This window comes from Lutjanus erythropterus, chromosome 6 (assembly GCF_056507025.1).
Source record: "Lutjanus erythropterus isolate fLutEry1 chromosome 6, fLutEry1.hap2, whole genome shotgun sequence".
NCBI classification, from domain to species: domain Eukaryota; kingdom Metazoa; phylum Chordata; class Actinopteri; order Lutjaniformes; family Lutjanidae; genus Lutjanus; species Lutjanus erythropterus.
Window position 1 is genome coordinate 9,593,196 of NC_139322.1, and position 23,202 is coordinate 9,616,397.

A 23,202-nucleotide genomic window follows, 5' to 3' on the forward strand; every position below is an offset into this window, starting at 1 on the left:
GCTTGTACATACACTTGGCCCATATAAAGTATAAACCTTAACGTTTATGTTGTAGCATGGTAATTGTGTGTCTGGAAGAAAACAAGTGGATCATTGATCTGATTTGCTGTTGTTGAATAAATGTTCCTGAACATTGTGTCCTTATCAAATTATTTTACATTAGGTGAGTAACAACATGGTGCAAGTTACAACAAGATTCAAATCTGATGGGCTGGAATTATTAGGGGTTCAATAACTTTTGTTCACCACAAAAACACACACAAAATAATCCAGTATGCTGCATCAGTTATAATTCAGGATGTTGTTGGCAGAATGCAACTGATACTATCATATTTCAGGGGGATGGCAAGCAGCAAAGGGCTGCAGGATGGAATCAAACCCTCGGGCTGCTGCAGAGGATTCAACCTCAGTTCATGGGACACACGTTCAACCAACTGAGTTACCAGCGCGCTCCCTAAAGTGACATCTTCACAATGATTTATCCAATAAACAGTCCAAAAGTCAACATAATTAAAATATAATACAATTATTGAAATGATTTAGCAGAAAAACAGCAAATCCTCATATCTGTGAAGCTTAAAACTTTAAAGATTAATCCATTATCAAAATAGTTGGGAACAGATTATTGAACTAATCTTTTCAGCTGTTCTTGCATAAACTTTTGGGCAGTTTACTTATGACAAACATCATATTTTATAAACTGTATGTTTTAAGTCTTCATTTGTTAAGTAACTAGTAAGTAAAGCTGTATCATAAAATGAACAGCAACAAGAACAATATTTCTCTCTGCGATGTGATGGAGTAGGAGTAGAAAGTGGCATGAAAAAAAAAGTATCTTAAATTTGTACAGTACTTGAGTAAATCTAACTCAGTATTACATTCCATCACTGTACACAGTGATGTCAATAAACCAAATATGGGATTACACACATGTTCCTAATATTATATCATAAATGTACATGTTGTCTTGATTTACGGCTGTTTTCTTGCTTATCTGAGTGTAACATGATCTGTTTATCAGTAACTCTGAATAACCACAGAACTCTGCAGTGTGGTACCATGTTTGGTCAGCAGATGGAGACGTTTTTCAAATTTTACCAACTTATTTCAGGATGAAATCAGAATTTGCAGACATTTGAAAAAAAAAACTTATTGTTGTTTATTTTACTCATTTCAACTGTAAATCCTGTTGCGTGAGGTTAGAATTAATTATTTAATAGGAGAAAGTGGATAACTAATCATCACAGGTGCTTTACATGAGCTTCCAGTTGAGTGGACTGACCCTCACTTACACCATTTATATTTTACGGCTATATGAATAGAATCATATACATACATACAAGATTGTGACAGGATTAATCGATTAATCAAGATCATGATTAATCGATTAACCAAGATCATGAAAATAATCAATAATTGCAGCCCTATTTTAAATGATAAAAACTGATTATTCTTATTTATACAATAATATGTGACTGGCATTTCAATGTTGTAGCTTCTCAAGGTATGGATGTATGGATTTATACTTGAAGAAACGGTGTCCTGTACATATTAATATAAATATGTTTTTTTGTAATTACCATCAACTACATGAAAATTGCACTTGATAATTATCACATAATTAATCATGAAATTTGTGGGTAATTTCTAAGACATTTCAAATATATCACTTAGTAATTACCACCTATTTACCATGAAATTACTTTCAAACCTTTATTAGGAACGTGTGATAAAAATAAATGATGGACGTGTGTGTGTGTGTGTGTGTGTGTGTGTGTGTGTGTGTGTGTGTGTGTGTGTGTGTGTGTGTGATCTTGTCTGCTCCAGCCTCCTGCTCGTCTCTGTACTGAGCCGATTGGAGGCTACAGAAGCCTGCAAACAAGCTAACAAGCTAACAAACACCCGGAGGAGAAAGTGGCAGCAATGAACCGACCAGGTAAGACTGTTCAAATCATTTTCACACGTATCTTGGTCACTTTAAGTCGGCACTTAACCGTTTTTATCGTGTGTTTATGCTGCTGTAAACGCTGGTTCATGCTAACGGTAACTCTGCGTGCAACAAGTGACGTTAGCTGTTAGCATGTTAGCTTCAGCTAGCCTAGCAGACAGAGTGAAGTTCAGCACTAAGGACAGCTCCTGTGCTCTGTAGTAAATGATAAACAACAACAACAACAATTACCTTCATCTGTTACTGGTATAAATAAGTAACTACTGTAATTATAACGTACTACTGGAGTTTGAAAGTTATTCGACTCGTTGTATAACAATATATTAACCTACGCTATACAACAGTTAAGCTGGTTACGTAACGTCTACTATCTATCTATCTATCTATCTATCTATCTATCTATCTATCTGTATGTGAAAAAAACATTTTAGTTAACTGATCAAAAAAATAGAATTTAGAAGACTCGAAAACGAACTGTTTATTGAGACTCACATTGAGACTGTGAGTCAAATGCCTTCACAAAGTGTTGTGTTTGTATTAAAAAACCTATTCTGAACTTATTAAATTTTTACCCTGGGCAAATATCTCCCTTATTATGATAAAAAAAATAAAATGAATACTGAAATTAATGATTAAAAAAGTATATCTATCTAAGATTTTCCCCATGCATATTTTGAAGGTTTCATGGGGACTACTTTATTCTTGAAAATCTTGTAAAAAGTGTAAAATTATAGTCATATTCTATATTATATGAGTTGTATTTTTTATGATTGTGGATGTGGAGTTGATGCACTTTATATTGTATTTTTAGGACATCTTTTATGGTGAAACCAAAGGCAAATTTCCACATTGTAGACAATTATATTTGCTTATTCATATTCAAATTAATATTTATTCACTCATACACTGTAATCCAAGGGTCTCCGATATTTACTGATAGGTACTTGATCCGGATTACTTTTAAAATCACTTTTTCAAGTGACCTGGCCAAGAGGGCAGCATAAATGTGAATATAACATTAAGTATAAACAATGCAAACAGACAAATACAGCTGTCACACGCTACAAATGAGTGATCCTGTTGATATGCAATACAAGGCCAAGTTGGAAAAAACTGTTATGATGCATAAACAGGTAGATCTGCAATTTTTAAAATAATTTCTGTGAAAATTTTGGCACAATCACATTGACCAAGAGTACTATCTTCTCAATCCTTGAAAGTGGACTCCTCCATAGTAATCACCTATGACAATTTAACTGGCATCTATCTATCTATCTATCTATCTATCTATCTATCTATCTATCTATCTATCTATCTATCTATCTTCTTATTTTATCCAATCTTATCGTTATCTAACCTTTATGCTTCTTTGGAAGGTTTTGGTGGGGCTCCATCATCCATGAGCTTCTCCACACGGACAACAGAAAATGGATGCTCACCCTCACATCTTACACAGGAGGACTTAGACGATCTACAGATTGAACTTTCAAAGGTGACGCAGCTTTTCTGGGCTATTAGCTGCAATATATTGTAAAAATACAAAGCAGGAAAAGTTAATATGTAAAACTGCATCTGCTTACTGTTACCTCTGTATTGATTTAACTGTTTTGTGTTTTTTTTCCTGCATAGATGGAGGATGAAATTCAGACCTTGCGACAGGTGCTTTTGGTCAAAGAAAAATATGCAGCAGACATCCGGAGGCAGCTGGGAATGAGTCCTCTCAGTAACATCAAACAGAACCTGGCCAAAGGCTGGCAAGAGGTCCAGACCTCAGCCCCGTAAGTTGCATGTTTAGACCGGCAGTGTAGCTTTCTGCATGACATTGTCCTTGTTACATTAAAGGGATAGTTCATGTTATTTAAAATGAGGTGCATGAGGTACTTAACAAGAGTCAGTATATTAACTACAGTGGGTGGCTGTCGACACACCCCCAGTTTGGAGAAGCAGAAAGGGGCACCAGCATGGAAGCTAAGCAATGAACTGGTATGGACACAGTTGGCAGCAATAGGTATTTTAGCCACTTAAAAATGGTCCACCTAAAAAAATCACTTCAGCTTAGGTGTACACTATATTGCTTGTTGCTTTATCTTGCCATCAGACAGCCTTTTCTGACAGGAAACAGATATTTTATAAGCCAATTATCGCTCTCCCCAAACCAACCAAACTCCATAGGCGAAATTAGTAATTTTATCTTGCGAAACACAGGAGGTTGCTGATCTACTGCTGCCTTAATTGCTTAGTTTGTTTGTGTTATTGTGTGATTTGGTGAATCCAAACTATCCTTTTAAAATGCAAAAGTCACACCGTAACACAAACAAACCAACAGATTGAGGCAGCAGTACTAGAGCAACTCCCGTCTTCTGTGTATTTTGTGAGCTAAAATTACTGATTTTCCCTATGGGATTTGGTTGGTTTGGTGAGAGCAATGTTTTGCTTATATAATAGCAGTTTCTCATCAGAAAAGGCTTTCTGACAGGCTAAAGTGTCAAAAATAGTCTAAATATAGCATGCACTTAAACTGATATCGAATGTGTTAGGAGGCTGACTTTGTCAACAGCTGGACATTTATAAATATGAATGTCTGCTGGTGTGTTCAGTCTTATTCTCTAACTTTTTTCTTTTCTGACCTTTTCTTTTCTATTCATTACTGATGGATTTGGGTTTGCACAGGAGAGAGCCCTGATCAAGCCCCTCTGAGGGTTTTAAGCACCTCTCCATCACATTTTATGTTTATGCATATATGCAGATGTATTTTTTTTATATATGTGTGTGAACAAATAAAATCTAAAAATCTCAATCTGCATTGCTTAGCTGCCACACCAGTAGTCCTTCTGTTTCTTTAAACTTGGGCATGTCAATCGCCATATACTCTAAGTAATACACAGAATATTGATAAATACCTCATACAAACCCATTTTAAAAAAGCCAAACTATCCCATACAATAGTAGTAAGGCCTTTGGGATGGTTAAAAACTCTAATACACACCTCTTTAGTCTTACCTGGTTTAGGACACCCAACCTCTCCACTAGCAGGATATTTGGCACACATTGTCTTTGTGTGACCTGGTTACATAACCGTTGAAAACACTAATGACTTATGACTGTCGCAATCGTGGCAATAATCTGTCAGCGTGTTCATGTTCTGCTCTTGTTGCAGATATCTCACAGCCACGGCCACCCTGGACGACATCAGCCACTCTGACATGTGAGTGCTGGTCATCATGTCTGCAAACTGTCCTGTAAGGACCACTTGTGCCGTGTGTCACGGTGCAGGGGTTTCCAAACGTCTTTGTCCTGAGCTCACATGTTAAAGAGGGATCTCTTTTAAGGAACAAGTGATGGGATTTTCCAGGTCAAATAGGATCGGTGCCCTGTTAATAGCCTTACAGCCTGACTTAGCACAAGTAGTAGATTTAACAGGCAATGGCAGGAGTAGCGTGGAGCGTTTGTTTGAAAGCCAGGTGGCGTATATGGGCCTGTTGTTAACTGTTTAATGTCTGCTGTCGGTGTGTATGAATTCATACATTTATCCCCTCGGTATGTGCTTTCCTCTTTGCTGTGTGTCACATGTGTGCTGTGACTTTCCTCCATTCAGGTTCTTCTATTTCTTGTTTGTTCGCGTAGATATGTGAGGACACGGGAGGGTATCTCTCATGCAGGCCAGGTGACATCTTCTGCGCTGTCCAGTATGGGCGTGGTCATCACCAGGAGACTGGCAGAGATGAGGTACCCTCACGATCGGCCTGGCTCCCACCTTCTAACTTCTTCAAAAGAAAAATTGTATAATTTTCCAAAAACATCAGTAATGAGTCAGCACAAACCAAAATGAACAGAAGAAATTAGCTAGAGATGGTAGTTTCTATTCTCTGTGATGCACATTTGGCGTAATAATAACACCAAACTCTGCATGTTAAAAATGCAGAAGCTGCTACTGAAGTGTCTGGTAGGAAAATCTGTCTTTGGCTACTGTAGCCAGGCAGATGGACCAGGGAGGAAACCAACAGAGAGTCACCACAAGTGGACAGAATGTCAGACGGATGCTTTAAAATGCAGACTGAGGTCACTGTTACAGGTTGTCAGGTTCAACATCTCAAACTGAAGCATTTCATTGATATTCTAAGATAAAAGGGCGTCACTTTTATATGAATTATAAATGATTCACAATTAGGTTGATTCATTTTGTTGTAATTACTTAAAACACTTTAAATTAAAAGTAAGGGTATGATGATCCGTCGATTAATTCAATATTCAATGACCCAATATGATCGACATAAAGTGAAAATATTGATCTATATCTTCATCTTTCAGATATGCCTTTATTTTGAAATTACTGAGAGTTTAGTGATAAAAATTTGGTTTCTTTTTGTGAGATGGCATAAAACCAACTGAATGTATTACTTGGACATATAATATAATCTGATATGGATCACAGACCTCTGAAATGAATCGAATCGAAATCGTATCTTGGCAGACTTATTGATATCTGCAAACATTGTATGATTGATGTCCCCTCGTCAGCCTTCACTGACCCTTCACTACTGAAAAAAAAAAAAAATCAAGTGATATTCCAACTGAAATCTCTCTTTTCAGTGTCAAATATTTGCCTCCTTCACAGTAGAAAAGTGTCCGTCAAAGGTTTGTCATTCTTTCGTCAGAGAGGATGGCAAATAGTGGATCATTCCAAAAGATTCTGTGGACATTTTTGATACAGTTTCCCCTGAAAAAATTAATATAATGTCACTGGAATATTGAAATCAACAACAGAAATTTAAGATGACCATTTTAGGCAAACTATTTCAGACCATTTTTAAAGTCTGGGTGGGGGGGATGCATGTTTTGAACTTAAGTTGAAGTCTTATGTTTTTGTTTAGCCCTGTGTAGCGACTGTAATCCAATCACACCAGGACAGCTGGGCATGAGCAGCAGTAGCTGATAAGTCTGTTGTTGTCATCCATGTGGGAACAGGTGTGACGTTATGTTTGTGTCTTGTCTTTATCTCCGCAGAGCTCTGCCTCTCCCGAGCCCACCACGGTAAGATCTGTGAGACTGAACTCGCTGTCGTGAAGCTCTGTGGTCTGAAGAGAGTGTTGAATGTGGCTCAGAGTGTGTGTGTGTGTGTGTGTGTGTGTGTGTGTGCGTGCGTGCATGTGTTAGTTAAAGTTTAGATTTTCATCTTTGTGCAGCTGTGGTAACTGTTAGACCACCAGTTCCCGGCCTGGGACTCCCCAGAGCTTCACACAAACTTTTTGCAGTTATTGTGACGCTGTTTGTGTTAATTACAGTTTATCAGCTGTTTTATTCTGGTATCGTCATGGGTTGAATATAACATGAAATATCCATAAAATAAGTCACTTAGTCAGGGGTCGTCGGTTTACTCAATGATAGAAAAGGAGTGAAAAGTTTGGGAACCACTGTATTAGACAATCATATAGTTGACATGAATATTATATTGACTTTATGAAACGCGAAAGGAAGGCTGAAATAATGAGTAGTTTAATCCATGAGTTGATTGACAGGAAACTGAAAACAACATCAACAATTACTACTTTATTAATTATGATTAATTAATTATTTATCAAGGGAAAATAATTGATATTTCTTTATAAAAATTTAAAGATTTGCTGCTTTTCACAGTTTTATGTCCTTTAAAATCAAATTTGTTATGTGGGTCTTGAACTTGTTCCTAGAAAACACGATATTTCAAAACAGCAAAAAGAGCTCTGACAAATTGTGTTGGGAATTTTTTGATTTTTGTGACTTTTTTTTAGAATAAAAAAAACATCAGACTGTGAATAATATCATGTGAATTACTCTTAAATATAATTCGCAAAACTACTTTTATATTTTAGTTTATATTACTTTACTTATTTTACTTATTTTTCCTTTATTGTTATTCTATTAGGCCCTGGCTTTTGCATTATTCCTTATACAATCTTACAGTTTCATTTAGCAGACCCTTTTATCCAAAGTGATGTACATCTGAGAGCTGATAAAACACTTTATATTTAGTGCTCCTCTTTAGCAATCTCTTGTGCAAGAATGTCCTTTGAGAAATTCTATCTTATCTTAACAATAAGTTACAGAATAATCAATAATGAAATAATCACAAGTTGCAGCGCAGCATGAATGATACCATTTTGAGAAAATTTAAGGGTTGTTTTGTTATGCTTTTGTTGATTTCTGTATGATATTCTTGTTTGCAATCTTTGTCATTTTTAATGGTCAAACTCTTTTTATTCTTCCTCTTCAATGTGGCGTCCAGCACCCTGAGCCACACCATAAGTGTGCCGTCTATGAGGTAAAACACTGTGAATGTTTGTCATATACACTGCCCGACCCCCCCCCAAAAAAAACAAAATACCTCACATACTCTCATATTTTATTGGACCGCCTTTAGTTTTGATTATGTCACACCTGTATTGATCCTGTATTGATGATGGGCGAGTCAGATCATTGTGTAAAGTCTTCTCCAGCACATCCAAAAGATTCTCAGTGAGGTTCAGGTCTGGACTCTGTGGAGGTCAGTCCATGTGTGTCCACAATGTCTCTGAACCACTCTTTCACAATTTGAGCCCCATGAATCCTGACATTGTCATCTTGGAATATGCCCGTACCATAAAAGAAGAAAAAAAAATCCATTGATGGAAAAACCTGCTCATTCATTGTATTCAGGTAGTGAGCTGACCTCATTTTTTGGGCACATAACGTTGCTGAACCTCGACCTGAGCAAATGAAGCAACCCCAGATCATAACACTGCCCTCACAGGCTTGTAAGGTGGGCTAGGCATGATGGGAGCATCACTTCATCTGCCTCTCTTCTTACCCTGATGCCCCCATCACTCTGGAACAGGGTAAATCTGGACTCATCAGACCACGTGACCTTTTTCCGTTGCTCCAGAGTCCAATCTTTATGCTCTCGAGCAAATTGACAGGACTATTTGTTTAGTTAAATCCAGTGACTTTTTTTGGTGAGGCGGTGTATTTACTGATTAATGTTGTATTTATGCGGTTAAACAAAACTTACTAAATTGTGTGTCCCGTGCAATTTGTCCTCACATTTCTCTGTAGACATTCCAACACGTTCAAGTCTTTTGAGGAAATGGTCGGCAGCGTGAAGGTGAGTTTGTGTCAGAACAACAGGCGCACAGTGTTCTGACTGCGTTTGTGAGTACTGATCGCCTGTTTTCTGTCTGTGTGACACAGGACAAGGTGACAGGCAGCATGGCAAATAATGGCGACACGTCTGGGTTTGAAAGAAGATCCTCACGTACATGAGATCAACCCTCCTAACACATCACAATTCATTATTTTTCATACCTTGTAAAATTATGAAAAAATGGTATTTTGCTCAGTTGTATTTGGGAATTTCTCCAGTTATTTCTAACAGCTGTATTAATACAATATGACTAATAGAATGTATTAAGTTTGAAACGGAAAGTTATTTTAAAATTCTAACAATGTAATCTGTGAATATGTTATATTTCTGCATGCTGGAAACATGTAATTTGAGAGTTATTTATTTTGACCTGTCAGTGCAGCAAAAACATCTCAACTAAGCAGGATTACTCACAATATGCATTCATTGACATTAATTGTGACATTTACAAAACAGAATATCACTAAGATGAAGTATTTTTGTACTTGTATTTTTCAATTAAAGTCAAGTGAATGGTGAGAGGTCTTTTGTCATAACTGGTCACTTAGGTAAATTTAATTTACTTAGATTGTTATTCTTAACTAAACTTATTGTCATTTCTGAGAGAATATGAGAGAGAATGAGAGAATTTCCAAAGCTTGGGCCTAGGTCTTCTTGTTTTATATTATATTAAGCCTTTAGGGGGCGCAAGAGGCTGCAAATGTATTAACAGCTTTGTTTTACTCTGTGTAAACTCTGTGGACAGAAACTCAAAACTTTTTTCTGAACCAGATTATGAGGAAATGTCTCTACTACTGTACTTCTACTCAAATACTCAACAGTTTGGTATATATTGTATGGTGAGTTATTGCAGTAGTTTTTATACATTCATGTAAATAACACAAAAATGTGTGCAGTATGTGAAATATTTATGTAATATGTGCAATATCACTGTTGAATATAAACTATTTGTTTTCTGACAATGTGATTGTAACCCAGCTCAGGTGCAACCCAACATATACTGCAGCATAACATGCAGCATGTAATGGCAGCCATTATATGTTATCAAACACGTGTCAAAATGAAGGTCGTACAGAAAGGTCTCTGAGGGCTTTACTCCAGGTTGTTATCAACTACTAAAACAAAGCGTGCTAGAGAAAAAAAGGAGTGTTCCCTGACCGGGAATCGAACCCGGGCCGCGGCGGTGAGAGCGCCGAATCCTAACCACTAGACCACCAGGGATAGCTATGAAAATTATAGCTCCCATTATTTTTAAAGTCTTGTATACGCCATGTGAATACATTTTATTTGTATTGAGTGTTTGGTGAAGTGCAGCTTAAAACATGCTACATGGAGTTTGATGAATAATAACACACAGTCTGCTAGTTAACTGGTGTAGATAAATGTTCAACTTCGCCAGACACACGGTAGTAAACGTCACTTCAGAAGAAAATATACGTTCGTTTAACGTCTTAAAAGTATTTTCCTGATTTTAATTTGGTTGTAAATTACAAAACGGCGTTTGTTTGTCTCTGACTCATCAGCTAACGTTATCTCCACGTACTGCAGGAGTGATTATGTGCAGTCTTTGCCATCAGCGGGTTAGATAAAGCCTCTCAAAGTCTCGTCTGGTGTCACCGAGTTCCTCCTGACGACACCTGACGAAACTCCTAGCGACCAAACAGAACAACAGCACGTTCTGTCTCCTCGAGCTGCCTCTGTCCCCGCCCCGTGCCACAGCAGCACGCGCCGGGGACAGACCGTATATAAACCCCAGCTGGTGGCGGTGCGGAGACAGAGACAGCAGCGGAGAGTTGACCGGCAGGGTCAATACAGAGACTTCATCCACAAATGGGCCATTGTAACAACTAGGAGCTCCTCTACCTGAAGCCATCCGCACCTTCCAACCGCAGACCAGTGCCAACAACTGCATCCCCAACTTCAAGGTAGGTCAAAATCATTAAAGTTTTGCAAAAAAAAAGTTACCATCTTGCATGTTTAAGCATAAAATATGACCTTTTATTTTATCAACATCATCATCAGCAACACCCGCACTCATTAAAACATACAAAGGTAGTTTTTGCAGGGCACTAGAATGCTTTAAAAACATATCTGACTAACTTTTCAAGTCCACGTACATTTTATAGACACATTACAGTAAATACTTGTCACTAGGTAGAATTACCTTCTGGCCATTGTGTAAGTATGCATCAGCTACTGTTTACCCAGACATGTACAGTAAGTATTTGTCTGGTTCTTAAAATCCCCAAAGCCATCTGCTGCTCACCTGGTGTTAAGCTTTACAGCCTTCAGCTGGTTCTCAGTCTGCAGGCTGACACACATATTCTACTTTTATGAGTCTAAAATACATGTAGAATATGAAATACATAACAAAAAAATTTACAACTTACAGAAATATCCTGTTTTAAATAATAAAGCTGATGTGTGCCACATTTCTTCTATATAAAATTTGTTTTTCTTTTTAACTTAAACTGCCTCTGCTTTCATGTTTAATAAAATAAAATTAAAGTTACCAGCCATGCAAACCTGGCGTGAATTGTTTGTGGCAATGAATGTTTCAGTTATGTATGTGCACTTGCAAAACAGTGCATCAGTCAGTAGCAGTTACTAGTGTGATATTGCAGTATCACAATATCAATATAATGTTGCATCCCTATAAATAATGCGTTTTTATTCTTGCATATTTACACAGAAGCAGCTTGGACGTCCACCAGCAACACAAAATATGTCACATTGGGAAAAAAAACACTAAAATCATCTTCTGCTGGGTCATTTTTATGGTCACTCGGCCGACTCGTGCCCACGTTCAGCTGGACATGTGGACACGCTCTGTCACACACGCTCTCTGGTTATTTGAGTCCAGAGAAACACGACTCTCAGAAGCAGCTGTTTCTGCTTTATCACTCTGCAGCGAAGGCCTGCAGATAGGAATGTAGCACAGAGGCCCTGAATGCAAACGACAAACGCTTCCCCCAAAAATAGGCCCTGAGTGGCATGTTATTATGCTGTCAATGCAGATGTGTGTTCTCACCTCATGTCTCCATAAGCCTGGTGCTTGGATGCTTTTTAAAGCAAGAGATTTTGGTGATAACAGTATAACAATATACACAAAACACAGGACATTTAAAATACAATATGATGGAAGGAAATTAAATAACTACATCCACTTTGTCATTTTATTTCCAGCTTGTTAAAACCTGTGCCACCTCTTTTCCTCTTGCTCTCCTCCAGGGTACCATTTTCCATCTTTGAGCGGTTTTCCACCTAAGGTCGGAGAAAATGGCAGCAATTCCATCAGGTGGCTCCCTCGTCGCCACCCATGATTACTATAGAAGTGAGTCAGACGTGTGCGTGTGTGCATAGAAGATCTTCCTGTATCTGACACCAGTATATTTATTTCCCTTCTCTTATAAGCTATCTTTGAGTTTTTCCACTAAAAAGTCTTTATATGTTTTTTCCAGGGCGCCTCGGCTCCGCTTCCAGCAGCAGCTCCTGTGGCAGCGCGGACTACATGGGAGAGGTCATTCCACACCACCCAGGTAAAGAAAGATTTTTATTTTTTTTAAGTGAAGTCTCCGTGCACCAAACAGAGTGTTACAGTCTAATAATCATTTGGTTCTTCACAGGACTTCCAAGGCAGGACTCTGGTCATTGGTGGACTTCATTTTTCTTTGCAAAACAGAACATGCCCGGCGTGCAGAACGGTTCTGACAACCAAAAGTGAGTGTCGATATCTATGAATATAATCACACTAAAGTTATAGAGAATCATATAGTTCAACATAACTTTAACATTTACCTGATTTAACAAAACTTCTGATATGAACTACGCCCATTTCCTGTCCTCTATCAAAATGCAGATATTGACAGTTTTGTTGGTTGAACAGATACAGACGTCTCTGTGCGTTTTAGGTGCAGTTACTCTTGATATTTTTGGTTCTGTTGAGTAAAACTAACGTTTTCTTTTTGTGCTGCAGAAACGGAACCTACACAGTGGCCAACGGTCAGGTGACCTGCATCGCCAGGGAGATGGTTCTGAAGAGACAAGCCAGTGAAAGCAGCGAAAAGTCTGAAACAACGAACCCTCCACCAACGATCTCCTAGACTCCATTCCCTCCCTGCCAGCGCTTCACCAACCCCCCCCCCCGCCGTCCGCCCCCCCTCCCTCGCACCTCCTCCACCATCAACTTGCCTTCCATCACATATCGATGGACATGGAGATGATGATGGTGTTTGTTACCTTTTTAGTCAGTGACGTTTGCTTTTCATATTTGCCTATGTATAGTATCTTTTTATTATGACCACAAGTTTAAAAGAACTCAAGTATGTAAAAAGTTTTTTCATTTTGTTCTTCTTGTGACACTGTTGACAATAAATATAATGCTCGCAATCAGTGGTTGTGTCCTACATTTTTATTTATTTATCTATTTTCTGTGAATCAACTTCACCGCAACAGGTATATAACAAGTTTATAACACATTGTGGAAGGATAAAAACTAAAACAAAACATAAAGATTTCCAGTGAGAAACACGTATTTACTTTATTAACACGTCCATGTGGAGTTTTTCATGTGTTACGTTACATATCAGGAGCAGAATAAGCAGTAAACACTATTTATGAACATTTCTTTGAAGCTGTGGTGAGTAAGGGCAGTCTTAAAAAAAACAGATTCAGTCTGGCTGGATATATGACATCATAAACCTAAGGAACCAATCCCATTAATCGAGGGTGTGGCACTGTACATGTCGTTAGCAGTGATGCTCAGCCAACAGGAGAAGCCAGATGTAGCTAGTTAGCGTCATTAGCTAGCAAATTTGAGGAGAAGCTAGGTGCAGCTACTTCGGGGTAGGGGTGGGAGTTGAGGGGGTGTTGAGAGGGCGGAGAGTATTTGCATATTCATGATCCTCAAATGCTAAATGAAGGCAAGATGTTTCATTTTCAATATTTTTCATTTTTTTGTTTTCTCGTTTTAACTTAAAGTTTAATTGTCCTTATTCAACAAATGGCCCGGTGCAAATTGCTGCCACTTCTATTGATTAAATATCCATGACTGTGTTTTTAATTGGTTACATTTTTAACTGCAATTAATCTATTAGTGATTAATCATTAAGATCCTTACTCCAAATATGAGCTGCCGCAGCATTTGTTTTGTTTTTTGTTTGTATGTCATTATTTTTATTGGTTTGTTTGCCATCAGATCATCTTATTGGCTAATAAAATGCAGATGAAAAGTTTGGATACTGATTAAATTTGTACTCAGCACTCAACTATGATTTTGAAAGTAACTCTCAAAACCAAAAAACCTTAATTATAGTAACAGTACTCATAATTAGTTCCACCCTTGATGATAAGGCATAGGGTGTATTTATGATGCATTGTTGAAAGGAAAGGAAAATTATTTCTTTATTTTCATTCTTAATTTCCCACGAAACAGAAGTGTTTCTGTTGCATCTAGCAGTAGACTTTAGGGTGAAAGAACACACATTTTCATTTTTTCCATACAGATGTTTTTAATCTTTACACCACAGTTACCAAAAGCAACACCATCTTAGTTTTATTTAGGAAAAGAACTTTTGATTTTTATCTGTTTTGTGTTTTTATTAACCTCAGATGTTTAGTACTATTGTCGTCTGTCTTCAGGTGGTCCACACAGCAGAGCAGCTGTTTTATAACTCTGTGTGAGAACACATACAGCCTGCTCAACAAACACACCTAATCTGTTTAGCTTTGATATGATTAGCCACGATTAATGCAGTTCTTAATACAGCTTACATAATGTCTCACCTGAGCTCGAATGTGGGTCAACAGCTTCTGGAAAACTAAAGGTCAGGACGATTATCTGATTTTCATAGAAAAATTATATTGAAACACATATGCACTGTAAATATATATATTTGATTTTGTTAGGTTAGTGTACAAGCTGCTGTGACTGAATTTGAAAAGGCAATTTGAAAAGTGGTAATTTTTTTATTATCAAAAAAAAAAATGTTTTAGTCAATTTAATTAATTCAGCTGTACTTGAGAAAACTAAAGATATTAATTTGAACCAACACTGACAAATATTATAATCAAATTAGATTCCTTCTACATTTTGTCAGTTTGAAAAGTCAGTTCTTCATTTCACACACCACCCATCTTAAAATAGACGTACAGCAGATGTTCATCATATATTTTTTCTTAAAACTATAAAATGAAGGGCCTCTGGAGACTTTTAATTCTCACAAAATGCATGCTGGGACGTCTGCTACTCTTGTTTCTTTAGAAACTTAATTTAATAAGTTGATTGAACTACGCTATATTTATTCAGTTCATAATTTCACATCAGAAGACTTCAAGTTAAAATAACTCATGTTCATAATTCTGAAAATAAATACTAGTTTAATCAACAAATAAAACTAGCATATTTACATTATTTATATTAAGTTAATGAGAAAAGATTGATTCCACTAAACTCCTGTGCCATTTTTATAGTGTATCTTATATATATATTTGGTTCTATAAATGAAAAACATTTCTAAAAGCAGATCAGTTACTTATTTGATTGGATGAACCATAAGGTGCACACAAATACAAAGTAAATGAAATTTTCCACCCCAAGCCACCTCATAACCAACCCTCACCCACTGCCAATCCAAAAAAGCTTGAAAATAAAATAATAATAAAGAAAATAAATATTGATAATCTATACAATAAATCTATACATATGAAATACTAATGAAATATTCTGGAGAAATTTACAGATACTCCAAACAGGATGTTTTCAGTCACCAAGCTCCAGGACATCAAGTACAAAGCACCATGTAGTGATGAACTATTAGTAATTAATTACTATTTACATGAGTTACACATCACAGTCATTTGAGAAAATACAGCCTATTTGCCATGAGTCACAAGAAGTCTACACAAATACACAGCAAACAATTAAAATGTATAAATAAAACAAGTGCACTGACAGTCAGTCAAAATAAAATAAGACGGACTGTCAGGTAGAAAAATCCGAGTTTGTCACATTTACTTCCACAATACTGTAACTGCATGTCATAAAAAGTGGTCCACCTGCTGCTATTAAAAAATCTTAAACTTGTACTGTAATTGTTTTAAAAGACACTTTTGAAATGCCACAGCACACTGCTGTAAAAGATTGTGTTCACGTGAGAAACGCTGCACGGGGAGAGTGTTTATTGCTTCCCTGAAATCAAATGCAGCAGGTTTTGGACCCTAAAAATATTCAAATTACTGTGATGCCATGTGGTACTTTGAACTGTTAGGATGATCAATGATTGCATTGGTTCTGTGAATGAACTTTTCTGTGAAATCAATAGGGAACATTTTGCAATTTGCACAACTAAGAATAGCCTGAACAAAGTCTGGCGACCGTCCTGCTGTCAGGTGATCTTTCTGGTCAAACAGAAAAGTCAAATATTTCCAGTACTGTATGTGGAGCATTCAGAGCCATAAACTGGGACAATCATTCGGACACGTAAAAGACCAGAGACATGATTCATGTTTTCAGATTGTCAAGTGAGTCATTTTAAAACTGTGATCCGCCCTACCCCGCCCCACAAAGCTGCTCTATTCCCGTCAGCGTATCAGAGAAGCACCCACGTCTAAAAATGTCCCATGATCCTGGCCAAGTACAAACACCGACTCCTGTGTCATCTCACTGACATGGGAGTCTCCCGTCATGGACGTCTTTTATTTTATTACACCGGAGGCCACTCCGGGTTACTCTGTGCAAAGTTTACAGAACGATATGAAGGACGAATCCCCAGAATACTTATATACAAACAACCCAGCTGCAGTGATCAACAATGTGAAAAACAAACAAAAACATGAGTGAAAGTAGTTCTTGTGATGCTGCAGAATCCTGTGTAACGGCACAAGATCATTATATTTTATAGGTACAGCAAAAAAAAGTAGGGCACCTAATACAAGACCCAGGCATTTGGAGGCTGCTAAAGGCTACTATGACCTACTGAGGGGAACGATTTTCAACAGTACCTGTATCCAAATCAGATGACTGGGTTGAGACGGTTACATCAAAAATGTATTCCAATACAAATATTAGTTACCCGTTAAAAACGTAGTCAGTAGCCAAGCCCAAGTATCACAATATTAAAGTAATGTAACTTGATTAGTCTATATTACTTTTGGATTAGCTTTACTGTTCACAGTTTGTCTGTGTAGCTAACATTAGCAATTGTTCTGTGTAGCTAACATTAGTGGTTGGTCTGCATAGTTAACATTAGCGTTTTTTCTGTATACCTAACATTAACAGTTGATCTGTGTAGCTAACATTAGCAGTTAGTCGGTGTAGCTAACATTAGCAGTTAGTCGGTGTAGCTAACATTAGCAGTTGGTCTGCATAGCTAACACTAGCAGTTTGTCTGCATAGCTAACATTAGTGGTTGGTCTGTGTAGCTTACAATAGCCATTTTTCTGTACAGCTAACATTAGCAGTTGGTCTGTATAGCTAACATTAGTGGTTGGTCTGCATAACTGACACCGGAAAAAACATGCAAAATTATTTTTGGGTTGTTTTAACAGTGGGAGGATATGGCCCTTTGCATTTCATTTTGCATTTTGGATTTTTGCAGTTTCACTTATACACGTTGGATGGGGAGGTGTTCTGCAAACTCTTCTGCTGAATGGCACTAAATTCTACATGCTGGTCCTTTAATGGGCATCCTAGCAAATAAAAATCAGTGTTGTTCAGTGTAGAACTGAAAGTATTGATCAACTGGTTGATCAAAAGAAAATTAATCGGTAACTATTTTGATAATCAAATAATCATTTTAATATATATTCAAGCAACATTTACTGATTCCAGCTTCTGAAATGAGATGATTTGATCATATTCTTTGTTGTACATGATAGTAAACTGAATATATTTATGTTTTTGACTGTTGGACGAAACAACATTGAGCTGATGTGTAATTTTCACCTTTTTTTCTGCAGGTTCCCCCTTAGAGAAATTAAGGTAAACACAAGTGCTGGTTAATGATTTTATGGAGGACTGGTCTTCACAATGTGGAGCTGAATATGAATTTACCTCGAACCATTTTTCTTCATGATGATCAGTGAAACTCTATTCTTGGATCAGAGTATTTTTTACACCGTGATCACCTGTCATCACTTATATTCAGTGGAAAATGTTGGCACGGTCACACAGAGCGCTCCTACACATCAATTGGCTCAAACATAAATAGAGAATCTGGGGCAAAGGCATCTGTCCCGTGACTCACTGCTGCCAGAGAGTCCAACCCCACCGACTCTGCATGCACAAAACACGGGACGAGTTCAAACTGCACAGATAAGGAACGGAAACAGACCTCAAATTCTCAGTATTAGCAGCTGCAGCTCCTTGTTGTATAATGGTTTGTTTGTCTTTTCAGGTAAAGGGGGATTCGGACTGTCTGCAGGGGATCGGGTGTCGTCCGGTTTTAGGTCTCTGTTTGATCAGCAGCATGAGCCGAGAACGTGAACCACTGAGATGAGTCCACGTGTCGCTGGGGGACTCTCAATGCCAACCCAAAAAAACTTTCATCCCAGCGTGATCGATCATTAGTGCAGGACACACTTGTTTATTTGTTTTTCTTGTTGGGATCAAACCCTGGAAAAAGATGCCAAATGAGTCAGATCTGAAAGTTGGCTCAAGGCGAGGACATTTACTAGTGACGTAATCATAAATCATGCATGTGTCAGTTATTAATCATTAAGCCAGTTATCCAAGAAATAAAAGCCTCAAAAGCTCAATTTAACCATTATAAACATCTACTCCTTCTAAAAGATTATCACTGATTTCTTACAACTCATAAACGTGTACTACCTCATTTGAGAATATTCAGCATTAACTTGAACTCTAATTAATGTGAAATGTGCAAATGTTCAACCTGGAAAAGAAATCTCAAATGGGGACGCTGTAGCTGCAATCAGTGTTCTCAGAAAAGTGAATGTTTCAACTTGACAGGCTTCCTTAATCTCTAATGATGTATCATGGTCATTTTACGTGACATTACAGTATATATATTACAGATTTCTTTTTCAAACAGCCTGACAGCTGTTGGAATGAGGGATCTGCAGTAGTGCTCCTTCTTGCGCTGCGGGTGCAGCAGTCTACTGCGAAAGGAGCTGCTTAATACACCTATAATTTCATGCTGGGGGGCTGAGAGGTGTAGTCTGGGATTGATGTCAGTTTGGCTAACATCCTCCTCTCACCCCCCTCCTCAATGGAGTCTAGAGGGCAGTCCAGGACAGAGCTGGGCCTCTTTTTTTCCTGTCCCTTTCAGTGCTTCCACACCCCTAGCAGACCACTGTGGAGAAGATGCCAGATGCCTTGCGTGTTGGCCTCTGCTGGTGCGCCACGTCCTCTGGTTTGGCAGGTTTGCGGTATTCCTCAGTATCCTTCCATCCATCCATTGTCCGCATCCTTGACGGGTCGCGGGGGGGCTGGAGCCTATCCCAGCTGACAGTGGGTGAGAGGTGGGGTACACCCTGGGGTACACCAAGTCACCTTCAATATCTAGAAAAATGCAAATATTTAATTTCCAAAAGGTCCTTCAAAGTCATCTGTCTCGAGTCTAAATCAAGTCTCAAGTCATGCACACCAAGTCAAGTGTTTGTCAAGCCAGTCTTAATATGAAAAAAAGGCAGGAATGGTGATTATAAACTAAATTATTATGTATAAATTTGTTCAGAATATTATTTCTAGTTGAGTATTCTCTATACTGTTGCTATAGCAATACATCATATTTTATAACCTCATCATAAAAAACATTGAATTATAGTATATATGTATATATATATATATATATATATATATATATATGATATTATAGAATGGTTAAAATAGTTTCCATGTCACCCAAAGTTAAAATACAACATACAAAGTAATGCATTAGTAAAATATTATAATAATGATAATAATATAATAACACTTAGGCCATAGGTTTGTTTGTTTGTTTTTTACTTAAGAGACATTTTCGGCACAGGAAATTACTTTAATACTTCTATCTTCATAATCTAATCACAAGCGATAATGTGCCTGGGTCCTCAATAGTACAGAAAAATTATGGATATATGGAAATAAGAAAATAACGAGGTCATTGTTGTTGTTGTTTTTTCCACTCTGTAGAAATATTGACTTTGGTCTGGTGGAACACGGCGTCCGTTTTCACTCGAGGCTGTTTGTGAAGCCAGCTGTAAATGTTCTCAGACCCACAGGAGCTGGCCAAAATATTTGACAACCACTACGCCACTTCAGGTCTGAAATCAAAGACCATTTAAAATAAGGCCACACTAGATGAGATAAGATTACCAGACTAAAAATATCAGAGGTCTTGCATCAGAATATTCATCTTTTAATCAATAAAATATAACTTTAAAATAGAGCTAACTGAATTTTGGACATACTGAGATAAGTTTTTAAAAAATGTAGGTTATTCTTCTCAGAACTTAACATGTTTGATGCATTGGGTTGGTTTGTTGGTCCACCATCTTGATCCAGACTGAAATAACTATAAAATATACAAATGTACAATACACAAATTTAAAAAAAAAGTTGGATTGCACTGAAATGTTGTGCATTCATGTTTTCTTTTGTCACCGCTGGGTCGACATTAATGGGTTTAAATGAAATGTCTTCAAAACAGTTGAAAGAACTGCCATGAAATTTCGTTCAGATCATGATGAATCATAATAACTTCAGTGGTTTTTAGCTTTTCCTCTAGCATCAGAATGTGGTAAAAAGAGATTTGTTTTATTACCAAATATCTGCAAAAAAAAGTACTTTCCCATCAGCCTTAGCTGTTTGTCCTCAGGCCTGTACATTAACCTACAAACTTTTGAGAAAAGTGACATGTGGAAGGACACACTACCTAGGATGACCTGGAGCTTTTATATTATTTTCTCTTGTCATTTAATTTTGTGTATCTATTTAGTTTCAATCAATCAAAATAAAGGTCACAAAAAGCATGTTAGCATGTGTTTATTACGACCTCGCACACTGAGCTAAGACGGTGAACATGGTCAGTCAGTACCTGTTTGTATTTGTCATTTGTTAGCTTATTTTCTCTATGATCAGCTTACTGCTAACCAGGTTAGCCATTATACAGGCTGCCTGAGGCTAATGTGTTGCTAATACAACAATGTAACTGCATGAGATTACTAACTATGTGTTTAAAACTTTTTATGTTTAAAGGGACACTTCACCCCAAAATCAAATATATATATTTTCCTTCCTTAACTGAAGAGGTCATTGATGTGTTTTCATTGTGTGGAAATGGTGACTTTGGTCAGATGCAGTGGTTCCCAATCTTGTGGAGCATAGAGCCACTACAAGCTTTATTTCACTAAAAGTCAACTTTTCTTATCTTTTCTTATTAGTTGCTTCCCCATCATGATTTTTTTTTAAATTGCAGGGTGGGGCATGACCTTTCTTTGGTTTCTGAGGGGAGGCATGCCAGAAAGGAGTTTGACACCCACCGGTCTCATGGAACACAGCATTCATTTTCACACAAGTCTCTGTTTGTGAAGCCAGCTGTAAATGTTCCCTGACCGACATGAGCCAGCCAAAATATTTGACAACGTAACCACTACTCCACCTCCGACCTGAAATAAAAAACCTGCACGTAAGAACACACTAGATGAGACTAGACGACAGCACTAAAAATATTAGAGGTCATTCATCAGAACCACATATCAGGGTGTGTGTTAACATAATCAAAAATATATATATATATTTAAATTTGAGTTAACAACAGCTTGAAAACAAATTGGTCACTTAAAGAAAGCTGGCGTGAGATTCCACTGGCATCAGCTGAATTGTGTGTTTAGTGTGAGTTAGAAAAAATTAGCATGCTAACACGCTAAACTAAGAGGGGTGAACATGCTAAACATACATGCTAAACATCTACATGCTAGCATTATCATTGTGACCATAGACATACAAATATGATTGTGCTAGCATTAGGGCTGGATATCTTTTAAAATATTACAATACACCAATACCAGTACCCATAAAGTGACACTGATACCAACAGAGTACCTTTTGTTGAAGGTTATTCTTTAGGAAGAACATCTGGCTGCAAGTAAAACCATATAAATATTACATAAAACAAAACCCCAAAGATTGAATGCAGGTATTGTTTAACTGGAGAAGTTTCAATACTACTTGGTACTTCAGTTGATACTTTAATAGTATTGTGTACCGATACCCAGCCCTAGTTGGTATGTTAGCATCCTGGTGTTAGCATTTAGCTCAGCACTGCAGTACCAAAGTACGGGGCAAAAATAAATAACCCAATAACTACCTAAATACCTAAACAAATAACTAAACAAATAAAATTGGGCACTAAATTCCATCACTGTCTGCTATATTTTGTTTATTATGAATTACCAAATATTAGCATGCTAAGATGCTAAACTAAGAGAGTGAACATGTTAAACATCTACATGCTAGCAGACATATGACATATAAATATGACCATGTTAGCATTCTGGTGTTAGCATTTAGCTCAGCACAGCAGTGCTAAAGTAGAGAGCAGCTAGCATGGCAGTAGACTGTGCTGCTTCCATCATTTGGTTTTTGTGGAACATTCTGCTGCTTGTAGGAACCATTCTTGAGTCAGTTCCATAAGGTTTAACTGAGATCATTACATTGAGCCTTTTGTCAGTTCTGTAACCAAACAAATATTGACAAACATTTACTTTTATCTACCCTGTTCCAGCAGCTTGCTGCTATCAGCTTAATGCTAACCAAGCTAACCATTATACAAGCTGTCTGAGGCTAATACGTTGCTAAACAGAACCATCTATGCAACTAAATTACTGCTGGACTAACTGTTCTCTGTTTTACTCTTTTTTTGATTCCTTTTCTTGACTTGCAGATTAACTACTGAGTGGTACATCTTACTTAATTGTAATTTTTCACTGATGATACTCTTTAGCCTTTATTCTTCTGTAAACATTAAGAGCATTGCCATTTCTTCTGTCCATCCTTTTCAGGTTGCATACAGTCTGACTTCTGCACCCTCCTGACTGACATTGTCTGTCTATTTTTATGTCTCGCTGCTTTCTATGACTCTGCTGCCCTCCGGTG

At 37.4% G+C, this 23,202-nt stretch overlaps 2 protein-coding genes and 1 non-coding gene across 4 annotated transcripts; 2 read left to right on the forward strand and 1 right to left on the reverse strand.

Annotated features, from left to right (window-relative positions):
* The first annotated feature begins 1,810 nt into the window (after window positions 1-1,810).
* LOC146324858 (tumor protein D54-like) lies at window positions 1,811-9,623 on the forward strand. 2 transcript variants are annotated; one of them, XM_084719955.1, is made up of 9 exons: window positions 1,811-1,936; window positions 3,325-3,440; window positions 3,578-3,726; window positions 5,106-5,153; window positions 5,573-5,674; window positions 6,953-6,979; window positions 8,211-8,246; window positions 9,017-9,065; window positions 9,152-9,623. In XM_084719955.1, exons 1-9 carry the CDS (start codon window positions 1,924-1,926, stop codon window positions 9,221-9,223), a joined length of 612 nt encoding a protein of 203 aa, XP_084576081.1. In that variant the 5' UTR covers window positions 1,811-1,923; the 3' UTR covers window positions 9,224-9,623. The 2 variants fall into 2 exon arrangements, with proteins under 2 accessions (XP_084576081.1, XP_084576083.1); XM_084719957.1 differs by lacking the exon at window positions 8,211-8,246.
* Window positions 9,624-10,253: 630 nt separating this feature from the next.
* trnae-cuc (transfer RNA glutamic acid (anticodon CUC)) lies at window positions 10,254-10,325 on the reverse strand. The gene has a single exon. It is a non-coding gene; the product is annotated as a tRNA-Glu (tRNA).
* Window positions 10,326-10,748: 423 nt separating this feature from the next.
* LOC146324860 (pancreatic progenitor cell differentiation and proliferation factor B-like) lies at window positions 10,749-13,496 on the forward strand. Its single transcript, XM_084720473.1, has 5 exons — window positions 10,749-11,029; window positions 12,336-12,438; window positions 12,566-12,643; window positions 12,731-12,824; window positions 13,081-13,496. Exons 2-5 carry the CDS (start codon window positions 12,384-12,386, stop codon window positions 13,205-13,207), a joined length of 354 nt encoding a protein of 117 aa, XP_084576599.1. The 5' UTR covers window positions 10,749-11,029; window positions 12,336-12,383; the 3' UTR covers window positions 13,208-13,496.
* The last annotated feature ends 9,706 nt before the right edge of the window (window positions 13,497-23,202 follow it).

What these genes read in the sequence shown, in the direction of transcription:
- LOC146324858 (XM_084719955.1), top strand. An exon ending in CCTCTCCCGAGCCCACCACG is followed by an intron (nt 6,980 to 8,210) that starts GTAAGATCTGTG and finishes TGTGGCGTCCAG; the next exon opens with CACCCTGAGCCACACCATAA. An exon ending in ATAAGTGTGCCGTCTATGAG is followed by an intron (nt 8,247 to 9,016) that starts GTAAAACACTGT and finishes ATTTCTCTGTAG; the next exon opens with ACATTCCAACACGTTCAAGT.
- LOC146324860 (XM_084720473.1), top strand. Translation starts at nt 12,384, where the DNA reads ATGGCAGCAATTCCATCAGGTGGCTCCCTCGTCGCCACCCATGATTAC. An exon ending in GGTCATTCCACACCACCCAG is followed by an intron (nt 12,644 to 12,730) that starts GTAAAGAAAGAT and finishes GGTTCTTCACAG; the next exon opens with GACTTCCAAGGCAGGACTCT. An exon ending in AACGGTTCTGACAACCAAAA is followed by an intron (nt 12,825 to 13,080) that starts GTGAGTGTCGAT and finishes TTTGTGCTGCAG; the next exon opens with AAACGGAACCTACACAGTGG.